Source organism: Alligator mississippiensis, chromosome 2 (genome assembly GCF_030867095.1).
Source record: "Alligator mississippiensis isolate rAllMis1 chromosome 2, rAllMis1, whole genome shotgun sequence".
Classification (NCBI taxonomy): Eukaryota; Metazoa; Chordata; order Crocodylia; family Alligatoridae; genus Alligator; species Alligator mississippiensis.
Window position 1 is genome coordinate 33,189,187 of NC_081825.1, and position 12,090 is coordinate 33,201,276.

Here is a 12,090-nt window from a genome sequence, read left to right on the forward strand (position 1 = left end):
ACTGCAAAAAAGGGACTGTGAAGGAGAAAGAACACACAGCACATTTTACTTTGTAGGTACCATGAATTTGGGGGAGAGAGACAGAATTCAAGTTGTACAGTTATTATATATATTTAAAAATCACTTTGAAACGTATTGGGATTTCCATTCCTTTGAGGGCAAGTATTTCTTGACGTCTGTTTACTTAGAACAACAACCTTCGATTCATCTGAGTGCTGTTCCTTCTCCACTGCCCCATTCCAACTCCCCCACTTCACTTCCTTGTGTGGATCCTTTCACATACAGAATCACCTTTCACATATCAAACTTGTTGGAAGAAACACAAGCAAGGTCCTGAAATAATTATACTATGTTCTTAAGTAGAAATCAAGCAAAAACAGAAGCTATTTCAAAAGCATATAGTTGCTGAGTTCAAAATCCCAGGTGCAGCCTCCAATATTTTCTTTAAAAAAAATGAGGTGAGGAAAATAATTTCACACATCAGCCTACCTCACCTTTAAAAGAATAATATTTCCTTCAATTTGCAGCTATATATTTATAAATCTGTTTTCCAAAGCGTCCATCCTGTATTGTGCTCAGATGCCACAGTAATGGGCAAACTAGAATGGGAATTTGACACAAGTCTACGTTCACATCTCCCCACACTTGAGGCTACCATCAAGATGCCTTCCCCAGAAGCAGAGTTGCTGCTAGAGTAGGGTAAATTAAATTACAGATGGTTTACCGCATTATTTTATGAAGGTTGACAAACTCAAGCTTCTGAGTTTCCATTCTTGATACACCTTCTCAATGCTTGCTCCTGTAGTAAATCCACCCGTTTGAGTTTCAGTTAATTTCAGCACCTATTTTTCTCTCGCATTTAATTTTTTGTCAGCAAAACACTTTCTTGCAAGAATAATTGCATTTCAATTCAAGACACCAGGTAAGTGTTTGCAGAATGAGTCGCAGCACAACACGACTACTCATGTGACCAATTCCCTGGACTTCAAAGTACTCAAAGGAATGAAATTGCATAAGTGCTTAACTACTCGTCAGGACTGTAGATCACAATACTAAACTAAACACATCTGGATTTAAGCTAGTTACACAAATACCTCCTGCCACTGTGTGACAGGTTACTGGGGAAGATTGTCTGACCCAGTAAATGGCAATTCTTATGTTCTACGAAGACAAAACAGCAGATATCCAGCCACAATCATTTTCCCCATTACTGAATTTCTGTTATGTCATGCTGAGAAAGACTCATTTAGGGGCAAAGGAAAGTATTGGATAGGTATTAAAAGTAATTTCAGAAGATGTAGATTATGCAAAATATTTTTTGTAACTATGGTCTAGAATGACAAGCAAGAGAGTCCTTTCAGGGCTTTCCTTCATTTCTGAAAATGTTTATGCAGAAGCAATGTGTAATTTTGTGAATAGAGGCGGGCTGTCTTTCTGATCCTTAAGACAAGTACAGCTCTGGGAGACAAAGGCACACAAATATCTTTGTTCACTACATGGTAACAGTGATGAATTTGAATGCTATTCTGTTGTCTGCCTCTCATATTCTGTATTTTGGAGCATATACTTACGTTTGTCTTTCAAATTTTCCGTTTAGTTTTTGCAACTGAAGCTTCTTACAGCTGGGGTAAAGACTGGTTCATTCTGTGGTTTCCCCATCCTCCCATACGCTACAACAGCTTCCTAAGAAGCTGACATTGATATTATAAGCCTTAGACATTTACCTCCTTTTATTTAAAATTGCAGCAAACTCTAGACGTTTTCAAAAGTCATTTTTTATTGCAGCATTATCTACAGCTTTTTTCTCTCATTAACTACTCATTCAAAGCAAATCGTGCACACAATACTACTTAGTGATATAGAGCACAAAAAAGGTTAAATTGGAGTCTTGGATGTATATATAAATACTCATGTTCCTACATCTCTAGAAGAATCAGCAAGTTTAAATGATGAGTTTATCATAATACTTTCAGTACAATTATTCCAATTCCATGCATCTTCGGTGCTTGCTATGAGAACTTGTTAAAAATAGTTTCATTTCAGAGGTGCAAAGCAAAAAATAATTGCAACAAGATTTCCAGAGATGGTCCCATTTTGGAACTAAAAGCCATTAGTCTACAAACTCCATTAAACTACTGTAGGTATCTCTTTTTCAACAGTAAAAAATTTGCCCTGCAAAACACACGCACACACACACAAAAAGAAAAGAAAAAATTAGTCATTTAGCAGTTTCCCTTATTAAGCAGACTTGGGATTTTCAGCAGTCTAAACATATCTAAAGTTAACTAACATGCTGGCTCATGCTGTACAAATTTCCATTTCTGCAGAAAATGTCAGTTTTTGTAGCCAATTCTTGACACACTCAAAGGGAAAATGTAAGTATAATTTCTTCTGTGAAGTGTAAGGTGAAATGTAAGGTACAATTACTTATGTGAGAGGTTTTTTTTGTGTGTGTAGACTATACCATTGATATTTACCAGCAAAGATTCAGTAGGGCTCACCTGCTCTTACTATGGAAACCTAGAAATTGTCTATTTTCATTTATAAATGTAAAGTATGTAACTTCTTTAACCTTAATAAAATAGTTTTCAGTTTATTAAATATTCCCTAGTTCTGGTTAACAGCCAGCCGCTGCCTTCTCAGAATTTGGATTTCTCTCACACCTGTGTTAAACGTTTGTGCCATTTCAGTTGTTTAAGTCTTGAAGCAATATGCAGTGGGAGAGAAAGCTAAGAGCAGTGTATGCAGGCTTAACAGATGAACTGCTGGGTTAGAAATCATATTTTGTAGAACATAGAAATGAACTACAAAGTGGTTTTAAAAGCAGTTATTTTTATCACCTGACATTACAGACATTCCACGTTAGTAGGCGTTAAAAACCGGATCCTGAAGATGCTAAGGACATCCCACTCCTACTGATTTCGGTAGGAACTGTAAGAACATTTCAGCATTTTCCAGACCATCTAAGTTCAGGTTCTGGGTTATTGAATCATTAACAAGTTCAAATCTTTCATGTGGACAAGTTAGTCCACCAAAAACGTTTCTGAATTCATTACATTGCATCCTACCCTGTTTTTAGCCTTTAAAATGCTCTGCTTTTAACTTAAAAAAGCATCACTGCAAGGGATACTATGTGTTGATCTTATTTAAGGGGAGCTTTACCTGAAGTAATTAGCCTCTAAAGAAGCTGATGATGTAGGAGCAGAAATTGTGCAGCGATTCCCAGCAATGTTCTCGTGCCAACTTCATTGCTTCAGTTTCATTTTCAGATGCCTGACTGTGCTGGGTTGGTTTTATAAGAAGCAGGGTAGATGGTCTAGGTTTCCCTGCTTTTTTGATAGAGCTCTTTCCTGCCTGCTTCAGAGAAGTTGATGATTTCTGGACCGACTTCCCTTGATTGTTGGTATCTGGTTGTTGGCTAGGATTCTGAGTTGGCATCAAGCTGGAAGCTACTTGCTTCATGTGAGCATCTGTGGGAGCCTTTTGGCACATAGCAGGCTTCAGCACTGAGGTGGACAGGCAAGCATTTGGAAGTTTTCTAAGTTCAAGGGCAATCTGGTTCCAATAAGCCTTTGGATTGTTATTGAAAGCACGACAAACTGCAGGTTTGCCAGTGTACTCACACCAATATGACTTGCCTTGGTTTCTGCATTCAATTCTGAGTTTAACTTCCTCATCACCAGTCACGGTCATTGTGCATGAATCTTTGGCTTTAGTCTGAAAACGGATTTCTTCAACATTGCTCCTTTTCTTTGGTGTCAGCTTCTGTCCTAATCCTCCTAGACAACTGATCATCATTAGGAGAAGAAAGGTAACAGTCTTCATGGTGAAGAGCTGATTAAGGTCCTTAAACAACGTAATCCAAAAAAGCAAAAGGAAAATATAACAGGCGGCTCACCATTTAAAGGTTTGGTGCACAAAGAAGTCTCTCTCTCAAGGTGGGCTGTATTTTTTTAAAATAAATCACCTTACTGTATGTGTATGCCCATAATTTATAGCTCAAGGGAGTGTCAAATAACCTATGAACTCTCAAGGTAACAAGACGCATCTTGCAGCTAAATACAGCATGATGGTTGTATAACTGAACCACACATTCCTGCCCAATATGCACGTCACATTTGATTTTTAACAGATCTTTTCCATTTTCCAGCTGCCTTATAACTATTGCTGTGCCAGATCTTAGAGGACTGCACTGAAGTACTCAAAATAAGGCCAACCCAACTGAACCTTAGATAATGTTGTCCAGACAACTAGAAACTCAACCCACTTGGTTAAACTGGTGGGATTCTTGGGGTTTTGCACTTGTATGCACATGGTTTTTGAATTTCATTATGCCAGCAGTTCATACAAAAAGTACTGGGCGTAATGAATCCTTGGGAAGAATCAACTTCTTGTTGCTTCATTCAGGAAAGATTTTAAAACTAGGCAAGCATTAGCTAGGCAAGACCATCTTTTTTTCTTAAGAAGGTCTATATCATGGGATATTTTCTCATTGCCACCACATACACAGTTTTTTAAACTAACAATTAAGACAACATACAATAGCTAGCAGAACGTGATAGTATTCTGGAATAAATGGTCCCCAGAGAAGGAAGTAACAGTCAGTCTTTGATATTTCCAAGCTATACATGCCCTTGAAATTATTCATTTAAGTATTTCTATAACCGTTTTCCTTTTCACAGTGACTGCTGTAAGCACCTCGAAGTGACATTCAAGAGGAGTGAAATTTCTTAAGTGCAGTCATCCTAACTGAAGTCTGGAGAAACTGAAATCACCATTTTAAGTAGTAAATAAGGCAAACATCTCTGACACCTGAAAAGTCAAATTGTGCACAGCTGTACAATTGTGCACTGTACACATGCCTGCACTGATGTGCCTAGGAGAATAAGGGCCAAAGGCATTTCTACCTATTCATCTGTAGTAATAGATGCAATTCAAAATTCAAAGTCAGTGACACCGATTTCACTGGGTTTTGGATAAGCCCCTGAAAAATGTTCCAGCTCTTTAAAACATCGAAGAAAAGTTGAGCAATTGAATAAATCACACTAGAAGTTGAGTAAGTAGAAAGAAAAAGACAAACAAACACATGACTACTGATAGATAATGTGGAGTTTAAGGATTTTCACTACAGAACTCTGCCGAGTTCTCCCATCCCTCTCCTGCCATTTGCAATTCTTTCATCTTGGTTGAGCTGGCCCCGTCAGTCAAAGCTGATACTACAGCAGTTTATTATGAGGAACAAATTTACTTTCCATTAAATCCATTTTCACACATGATCTAATCCGATGCACATTCAAAGCCTGAAACAGACTCAAAATCAAACAAAATAGTATTTATGCATCAAAACACAGGTTAGTTAACCAAGTTTTTTTTTTTATTTCAATGTATTGGGAACATTTTCTCAAATTAAAAATAGAAACTTTAAAATCTACAGTCTGAACATAATATGTACACATATGCTACATATAATCAAGTAGAAAGATTTCCATTTACGATCTAACAGTGAAAAATGTAGGAAGTTATTTCAGATAAAGACTGGTAGCACTGAAAACCTGGTAGCACTCTTCAGTTTTCATCTTATATATTCAATGGTTTTCAGGAATACCCCTAATTGAAACCATAATTCACCTTTCTGGAAATAAAACTAAGAATAAACATATTCAAGACATCTATTTATTTCATCTTCCTTTGCTCCTTGTGCTTTATATTTATAGTGTAGACATTTGCAGCCCTTTTAAATGAATTTATGCAGCCATCTCATCCAGCAACACAACTGTCATGCCTAAATTCAAGGCAATCCCCAAACAGTAACAATGTAAATTAACTCCCCCAAAGCGTTTCTAAGTTTTATGTGGAAAGTTGCATTTGCAAATGAATTAGCAAAAATAATTCCTGGCTGTTAAACAATTTTCAGTGCCATCTCTTAGGAACTTGGGTTGTACAGGAGAAATGGCGCTTTCAAAAACAGAGATGAGCAACTTTTTGCTACTACTGGCTATGCTTGTGACCCAGAACCCTCCCACAGGTCACAAATCTATGCCCTCCCCCCACCCCGAGTGCCCAAGCCACCTGCACCTACCTTCACCACAGATTCAAGTGGCCAAGAGTGATGGAAAGGGTTAAAATTTGGTGGTGCTGTATTTGGGAGAGCAGAGTGGCCAGCAGACACCGCGGAAGGAACAGACAGAGCACAGCAGACTGTAGGATATCTCCTCTAGGGCCCTGGCTACTGCAGAAGGAATAGATGGAACAAGGCAATGGTTGGACCCCCTCTGCTGCCCCAGCTACAGTGTGCTGCTGATTCCCCAGGTTGCCCTGGGAAAGATCCAATCTCTTCAGGGGCCAGATCCAACTCCTGGGCTGTAGGTTTCCAACCCTTGTAAAAGAACCAGTTTCATGACATCCTACTCTATTTGAGTATTATTAAACTCCAGTCATCAGGTGGGTTTTCCATATTGTGCAGTGCAAGCACACAAAAACAAACACAAACTTGTAGTTTTAAATGAGTTTCTCTGAAACTGCCTTCTTTTTTTCTATATTTCAAACATCACTACATATGAAATTATTCAAGGAAAGGAGAAAATAATTCTTTGACTGATTTAATTTTTCAAAGACACAAAAGAGATATTGTGAGTTTCATATATTTAAAAGTTCAGTCAAAAGTGGTCATTCCAAGAGCACCAAATATCAACACTGATCATGCTGGTAAGTTCTTTTATGAAGTATATTATACAGTATTAAAAACTTAGCTAAATACTTATAAGTTGTAAGAAAATGTATATACAAAAGTCTCTGTATATAAAATGTATTCTTTATGTAAACGTATTTAATACATTCCCAACAAAATAAGAAGGAGATTTTGAGCAACCACAGTCAGACAGTTAACTTGAAGTAAAATCTATGCAAGTGAAATTAATATCTTTATCATGATTTGGTTTAGAAAGCCCAGTGTAAAAAAGTAAAAAAGAAACAAAATTACACTTTATTTTAAACTCTGAATGGTAGTGAGCGAGAAGTGGATGCCAAGTGCCCTGGTCATAAAATATTTTGTACAGTAGTTTATGGTATAACATTCAATATTATTTGCTTGATTTACAGGACAAGCCGCATAAAGCGAGTGGCTCAGGGCTTGGAAGATGAATGCAGATCCCAATACAGTTTCAAGTGTCATGCTGTCCCACAGAAGTCTCTTGAGCATCACATTTACGGGCTGAAAACAGAAATTCAGGAAAAAGTTGAAGTAATTTGTACGGAAGCTGAGATATGGATGAATGTAATGTAAAAGTTACATATGGATCAGCACAACTTTTACCTTGCAACAATCATGCTACTTAAAAAATATAAGCCTTTGCTGTTTTTTTCACATTTTAAGACCACTTTTTTGAGAAAAAAAATGCATGAATTTTTAAATAAATTAAAAAGCTTGTTACTTACCCCCCAATGTTGCCAGTATCATCTGCTACCACTGTTCCACAGAGCTGTGAAAGAATAAAGGAATATCATTTTCCATTTCCAACAAAAGAATTAGAAATAATGTTTATAAGTGGCAGTTTTCAGCACAATATGGTCACCAATCACACCTATCTCTGAAACATGTAGGTTGTCCAGAAATTACTCCCAAATTGTCTTCCTAGTTACTGGACTACATTACAAAGAAAGGAAATAAGTTAGCTCTGCTCTAGCATTCACTTTTGTGATCTTGTTTGGGTTTTAAGATTTGTTCTGAGGATGTAGTTTGGGGAAGGAAATTCATCAACAGTCAATGCAACAAGAGCCCTAACTTTGATGAGGCTTGACCCTTTCCTGCTTAGCTCAGACAACTAATACCATATGCAATCAATGTCATTTGAATATATAAGTACAGCCTTGAAGAAACAAATCAGGAAAATGTAAAACATACAATTATTTGTTCCCATAGCACTACAGCTGCAAAAGTTAAAGGATCTCTTATTACCAATCAGACCCTCCTATAACTTTAAAATATCATGGTTAAATTGGAAACAGTCTCATTCAAAGATGCTAAAGATGCTGGTAAAAGGATCTGTAGAATGAAGAAAAAAAGTAGGAATGTAAGAAAACATGAACAGATCAGAAAACAACTCTAGTATCCTGAGACCCTTGGCCCACAGAATACTGGTCACATACCCAATTTAATCAACAGCTCTCAACCTATTTCAGATACCAAAATATAAGGTAGCAGAAATTTTGATTAAATTCTTGTATCAGTTATAGGTAATTGGAAGTAAGTCCACTGAATAAGGGAACTGAAGTAAAAATCTAGCTCTTAAGGCTTTCTTCACTTTGAAAGCAAAACTAGTCTGCTTTTATTTAACCAATGTCTTTTATGTCAATGATTTTAGGCCTCTCATTAACATAATACTGAATTATGAATAAGTCACTGAAGAGGACTTCTGTATTAAAAATTCTTTAAAAAATATTTAAAGTACCACACAGGTAATATAGCATATAGCTCAAAATTATTGAAATCTATATTAAAAAAATTCAAAGATCAGAAAGTTACTTCTAAAGTCTGGATGATTATAAGTTATGGAAAATATCAAAAGCCTTCAATGTGAAAATTCTCTGCTGTGCCAATGGGGCAGAGCTTTGAATCAAATACCTTGTAGATTCATTTAATGAGTCCCAAAGGCATACAGTGCAATATAGAGCATGCCACAATACTGACTATAACACCACTAATAATATTATTATATAAAACACTTCTTCCAAAAGGGAACAGAGGAAAAAGATCTGGGCAATGAAAAGATTCATATAAAATAACTTCAATTTAACTCTTATAGTCATGAGGGCTGCCAAAACATACCTCAGTTTCCATCAATATTGAGTACCTCATACATGACTCAGAGCAACAGTAAATCATTCCAAAATACTTGTCTTCTATTTTTTTTGTTACGTATTAAAAAGTTTGATGCTTGCCATTCTGAATTGTTCGTGTACTGCCTCTCAACTGAGGGCTTTAGAAATACTTTACAAGGCTCAATTAACGAAGTTTCACAACACCATGTTTTATAGAAACAAGGAACTTGGAGCTAAGAGAGGCTAACTGAATTGCCAAGATTTTGCAGCAAGCAAGCAAGCCTCATAAAAAGAACCCTGACTGCCTGTCTCCCAAACCTGTGACTTGACTATTCAACCCTGTAAGCTTAAGAGACTTTTGATCATGCAGGAACATCCATCTTCTCTCCACACACTTCCACATACCCTGCACCATCTGGTGCCTACATACGGCAAAATCTCCTTTCTTCACCTGTTAATAGAGCCATACCATAGTCCTAGATACTCATGCCAGAAGGACCAATGAATGATTAAACATACGTTTATTGAATGCTTAGCTACTTACTGCTGTTACAAAAATAAGATTTTTTCTTGTATTCCTTCTATTATCTAGTATGCATATTTGATGCATTCTCATTTTAAAAAAAAAGGGAAGGGATAGTCTGCCCAAAGACACTGCAAGCTTTATCCCCCCCTGAGCTGGGGGAAGGTGGAGGCAGGAGAGGAAGGGTGCAGGGAGCAAGTGGGGTCTTACTTGCTTGGGCTCTCCTCACTTGAATAAAAGCAGCAACAGTAGCAGCTGTAAAAGCATGGGCTGAGCTACAATGGTGGAGGGGCAGGCAGCAGCTCCAGGGCCTCTCTTGGTGTCCCAATTGCCACCCCCACCCTTGAGGGAAGGATTTGCCCTCTCATGACAAAGCCTCCTAGGCAGAAAGGGGCACTGCTTCACTCCCCGCTCCTCCACCAGATACACTTCTGGACATGGCACTGTTCCTGCCTGACTTCTTATGGCTGGGTTGCACAGGGCTCTGCGTGCACTGGAAACACCCCTGGGTTGAGGGGGTCATACCAACACCCCCTCCCAAGTCAGAGCCCAGGGCTGATGCTCTTCTTGCCCTGCCCTAGTTAAGCTACTGCATCTGCTCATGCCCCAGATTACACTATATATGCCTTTTTGAATATATACACTATTACTCGCCCTACCGATCTTCATGTAAACATGTAAAACCCAAGTAAATTGAGCATGCACCCCACAGCCTTTCATTTGCTATACATAGCACTTCAGTAGGTTTACAAATTTAGGAATACTAATTCAGAGAATTTTTTAAAAATGATCTGGCTTCTAAATTTAAAGCTTATAAAAATCGTTATTAAATTACTGAAGCCTATTACACTGTCTACTGCTATGTAAGGCATAGTAGAAAACATTTAAAAATACAGCACTTGGTACAGTGAGTAACCATGCAAAAAGAAAATAGAAAGTTATTTACTTTAAAACATGCAGAAAATTGGAAAGCTGATTAATACAGTACACTAAGCAGACGTGTGAAGGCATGCAGTTTCAGACTTGGTTTACCTTGTCATAACAGGATTGTGTATACCATATAAATGCTCTTTATGATAACCATTATTACCATTTTCCATACTGTAACAAAATAAATACACCGAGAAAGACCATGTTAAGCATAAGATGCAGTATGTACAACATGGGTAGAAAGGCATGTAAATGGATGATGATATCACATGTTAAGGTTAGTTGTATCTGTACAAGAGAAGGTAATCTTTGCAACATTCAGAGTTACTTGAATGATACAACAACAATTTACAAAATATCCTTTATTTTAGCATGCTCCAAATTTAATTATTCATGGAGATATTTATGTTCAGTTGTATGTTTTAATAAAACCCAAAGATGTTACTTCTTAAAGTAAGGAATTACATTTTTAATATAAAACCTCCCGCCTTAGTAAAATAATTTTAACAAATACCAGTAAAAATGTCTTACTTTTTCATGGGTATAGTTTCAACACTAAAAAATATAAAAAAGGAAAAGCAATTAACTTATCACTAGTATATAAACATTTGTTGTATTAGGCTACATGCCCTGCTTGAGCTAGTTATGTGTGAATGTAAAGTGTAAATTGACCAATGTGAAATAAGAAAAATGCAGTGCAGAGTCTTGCTGAACAATGAGTAAAATAAAGTAGGAAAAATAGTAAAAATGAAAACGAGTGAAAATAAGTAAAAACAGTTATCATAAAGTAAAATGCCAAGTCCCTGAGACAGAGGAACTGCAATTGAAAAAAGGAAAGACTAGTTAGGGATACCTAGGATATAAAGCAAAAGGAAGCAAAGAATTAGCACAGGCACCGTTTCCCCTGATGTTATAGCCTGGCACAGATAGCCATTTACATTTTGGAAACTTTTTAAATAAGGATTGCACAAAACTCTTAAGTCCTGAACCTGAAATATGACATCTGCCCCCATCCCAGTGCAAAGTCCCACTAAACAAGGTCCATGGCTAAACACATTGGTATAACAGGGCCCAAATTTGTATTCTCTGAAACGAACATAAAACATTCATTTTGACTGCAATGAAGGTTTATACAAGGTATCATCTACACCATGCAGAAGACTACATGGTACAGAAAAGTATTCATATAATTTTTTGTAGCCTTTTTAAGATTATATACTTACTCATCATACACATCCTCTGTATCCATTCTACGATAGTATTTGGATAGTTTTACAGCAAAAATTATGGCAGGAATTAAAAATATTGAACAGCCTCCCAAACCAAACCAGAAGGTATTCTGGAATAAAGGAAAAACAAAACCCAGAAAAATTACATTAAAGAAAACAGTGCATCATGGAGCACTTTAAATCTCTGCTACTTCTTTTCACATAGTGTCTTAAAATTGACCCTTAGGAGTCTTGAATTTTGGATTAGTCTTATATTGTAGCACTCTAACAACATTGCTATCCTTGATACTACTTGATTGTCAACCATGTGGGTTGCAAAATCATGCAGGAGAAACTACTGGCAAGATTCGGTGCACTGAAGGGCCCTGCTTCATACTGAGAGACTGCTATGAAATATCACACCTTAAGAAAAGTAAATAAACTGCAGGATCACCCGAATCTGCATAAACTAATTCCACAAACCATAAAAATATCCCCCATGCCAAAGTAAACTAAAGTATGAGCGCCATCACCACCTAGCTGCACCCAGGCAGTACTCAAGGCAGACATCCAAATCTACTCAGCCATAATGCTTCCAAGACAGCTCAGCCA

At 37.1% G+C, this 12,090-nt stretch overlaps 2 protein-coding genes and 1 long non-coding RNA gene across 11 annotated transcripts in view; 1 reads left to right on the top strand and 2 right to left on the bottom strand.

Annotated features, from left to right (window-relative positions):
* Positions 1–1,759: 1,759 nt before the first annotated feature.
* Positions 1,760–3,997, bottom strand: FGFBP2 (fibroblast growth factor binding protein 2). Its single transcript, XM_006278621.4, has 2 exons — positions 3,163–3,997; positions 1,760–2,172 (listed from the first exon to the last, which is right to left on the bottom strand). The coding sequence occupies exon 1, from the start codon at positions 3,823–3,825 to the stop codon at positions 3,172–3,174; it is 654 nt and encodes a 217-aa protein (XP_006278683.2). The 5' UTR covers positions 3,826–3,997; the 3' UTR covers positions 1,760–2,172; positions 3,163–3,171.
* LOC132248520 (uncharacterized) lies at positions 3,876–7,433 on the top strand. Its single transcript, XR_009459732.1, has 2 exons — positions 3,876–3,938; positions 4,683–7,433. It is a non-coding gene; the product is annotated as an uncharacterized LOC132248520 (long non-coding RNA).
* Positions 5,353–12,090, bottom strand: part of PROM1 (prominin 1) — a 109,361-nt gene continuing 102,623 nt past the window's right edge. For 5 of the 9 annotated variants that reach the window (XM_006278622.4, XM_014607622.3, XM_059721593.1 and 2 more), the window contains 5 exons: positions 11,494–11,609; positions 10,802–10,825; positions 10,373–10,441; positions 7,435–7,478; positions 5,353–7,210 (listed from right to left, as the gene is read on the bottom strand). In XM_006278622.4, the coding sequence (XP_006278684.2) occupies positions 7,460–7,478; positions 10,373–10,441; positions 10,802–10,825; positions 11,494–11,609 (228 nt within the window). In that variant the 3' untranslated portion in view covers positions 5,353–7,210; positions 7,435–7,459. The remainder of the gene's footprint in view (positions 7,211–7,434; positions 7,479–10,372; positions 10,442–10,801; positions 10,826–11,493; positions 11,610–12,090) is intronic. The other 4 variants (XM_014607625.3, XM_014607624.3, XM_059721595.1 and 1 more) reach the window with 2 other exon arrangements.

Coding starts and splice junctions, on each gene's coding strand:
- FGFBP2 (XM_006278621.4), bottom strand. CDS start 3,825: ATGAAGACTGTTACCTTTCTTCTCCTAATGATGATCAGTTGTCTAGGA.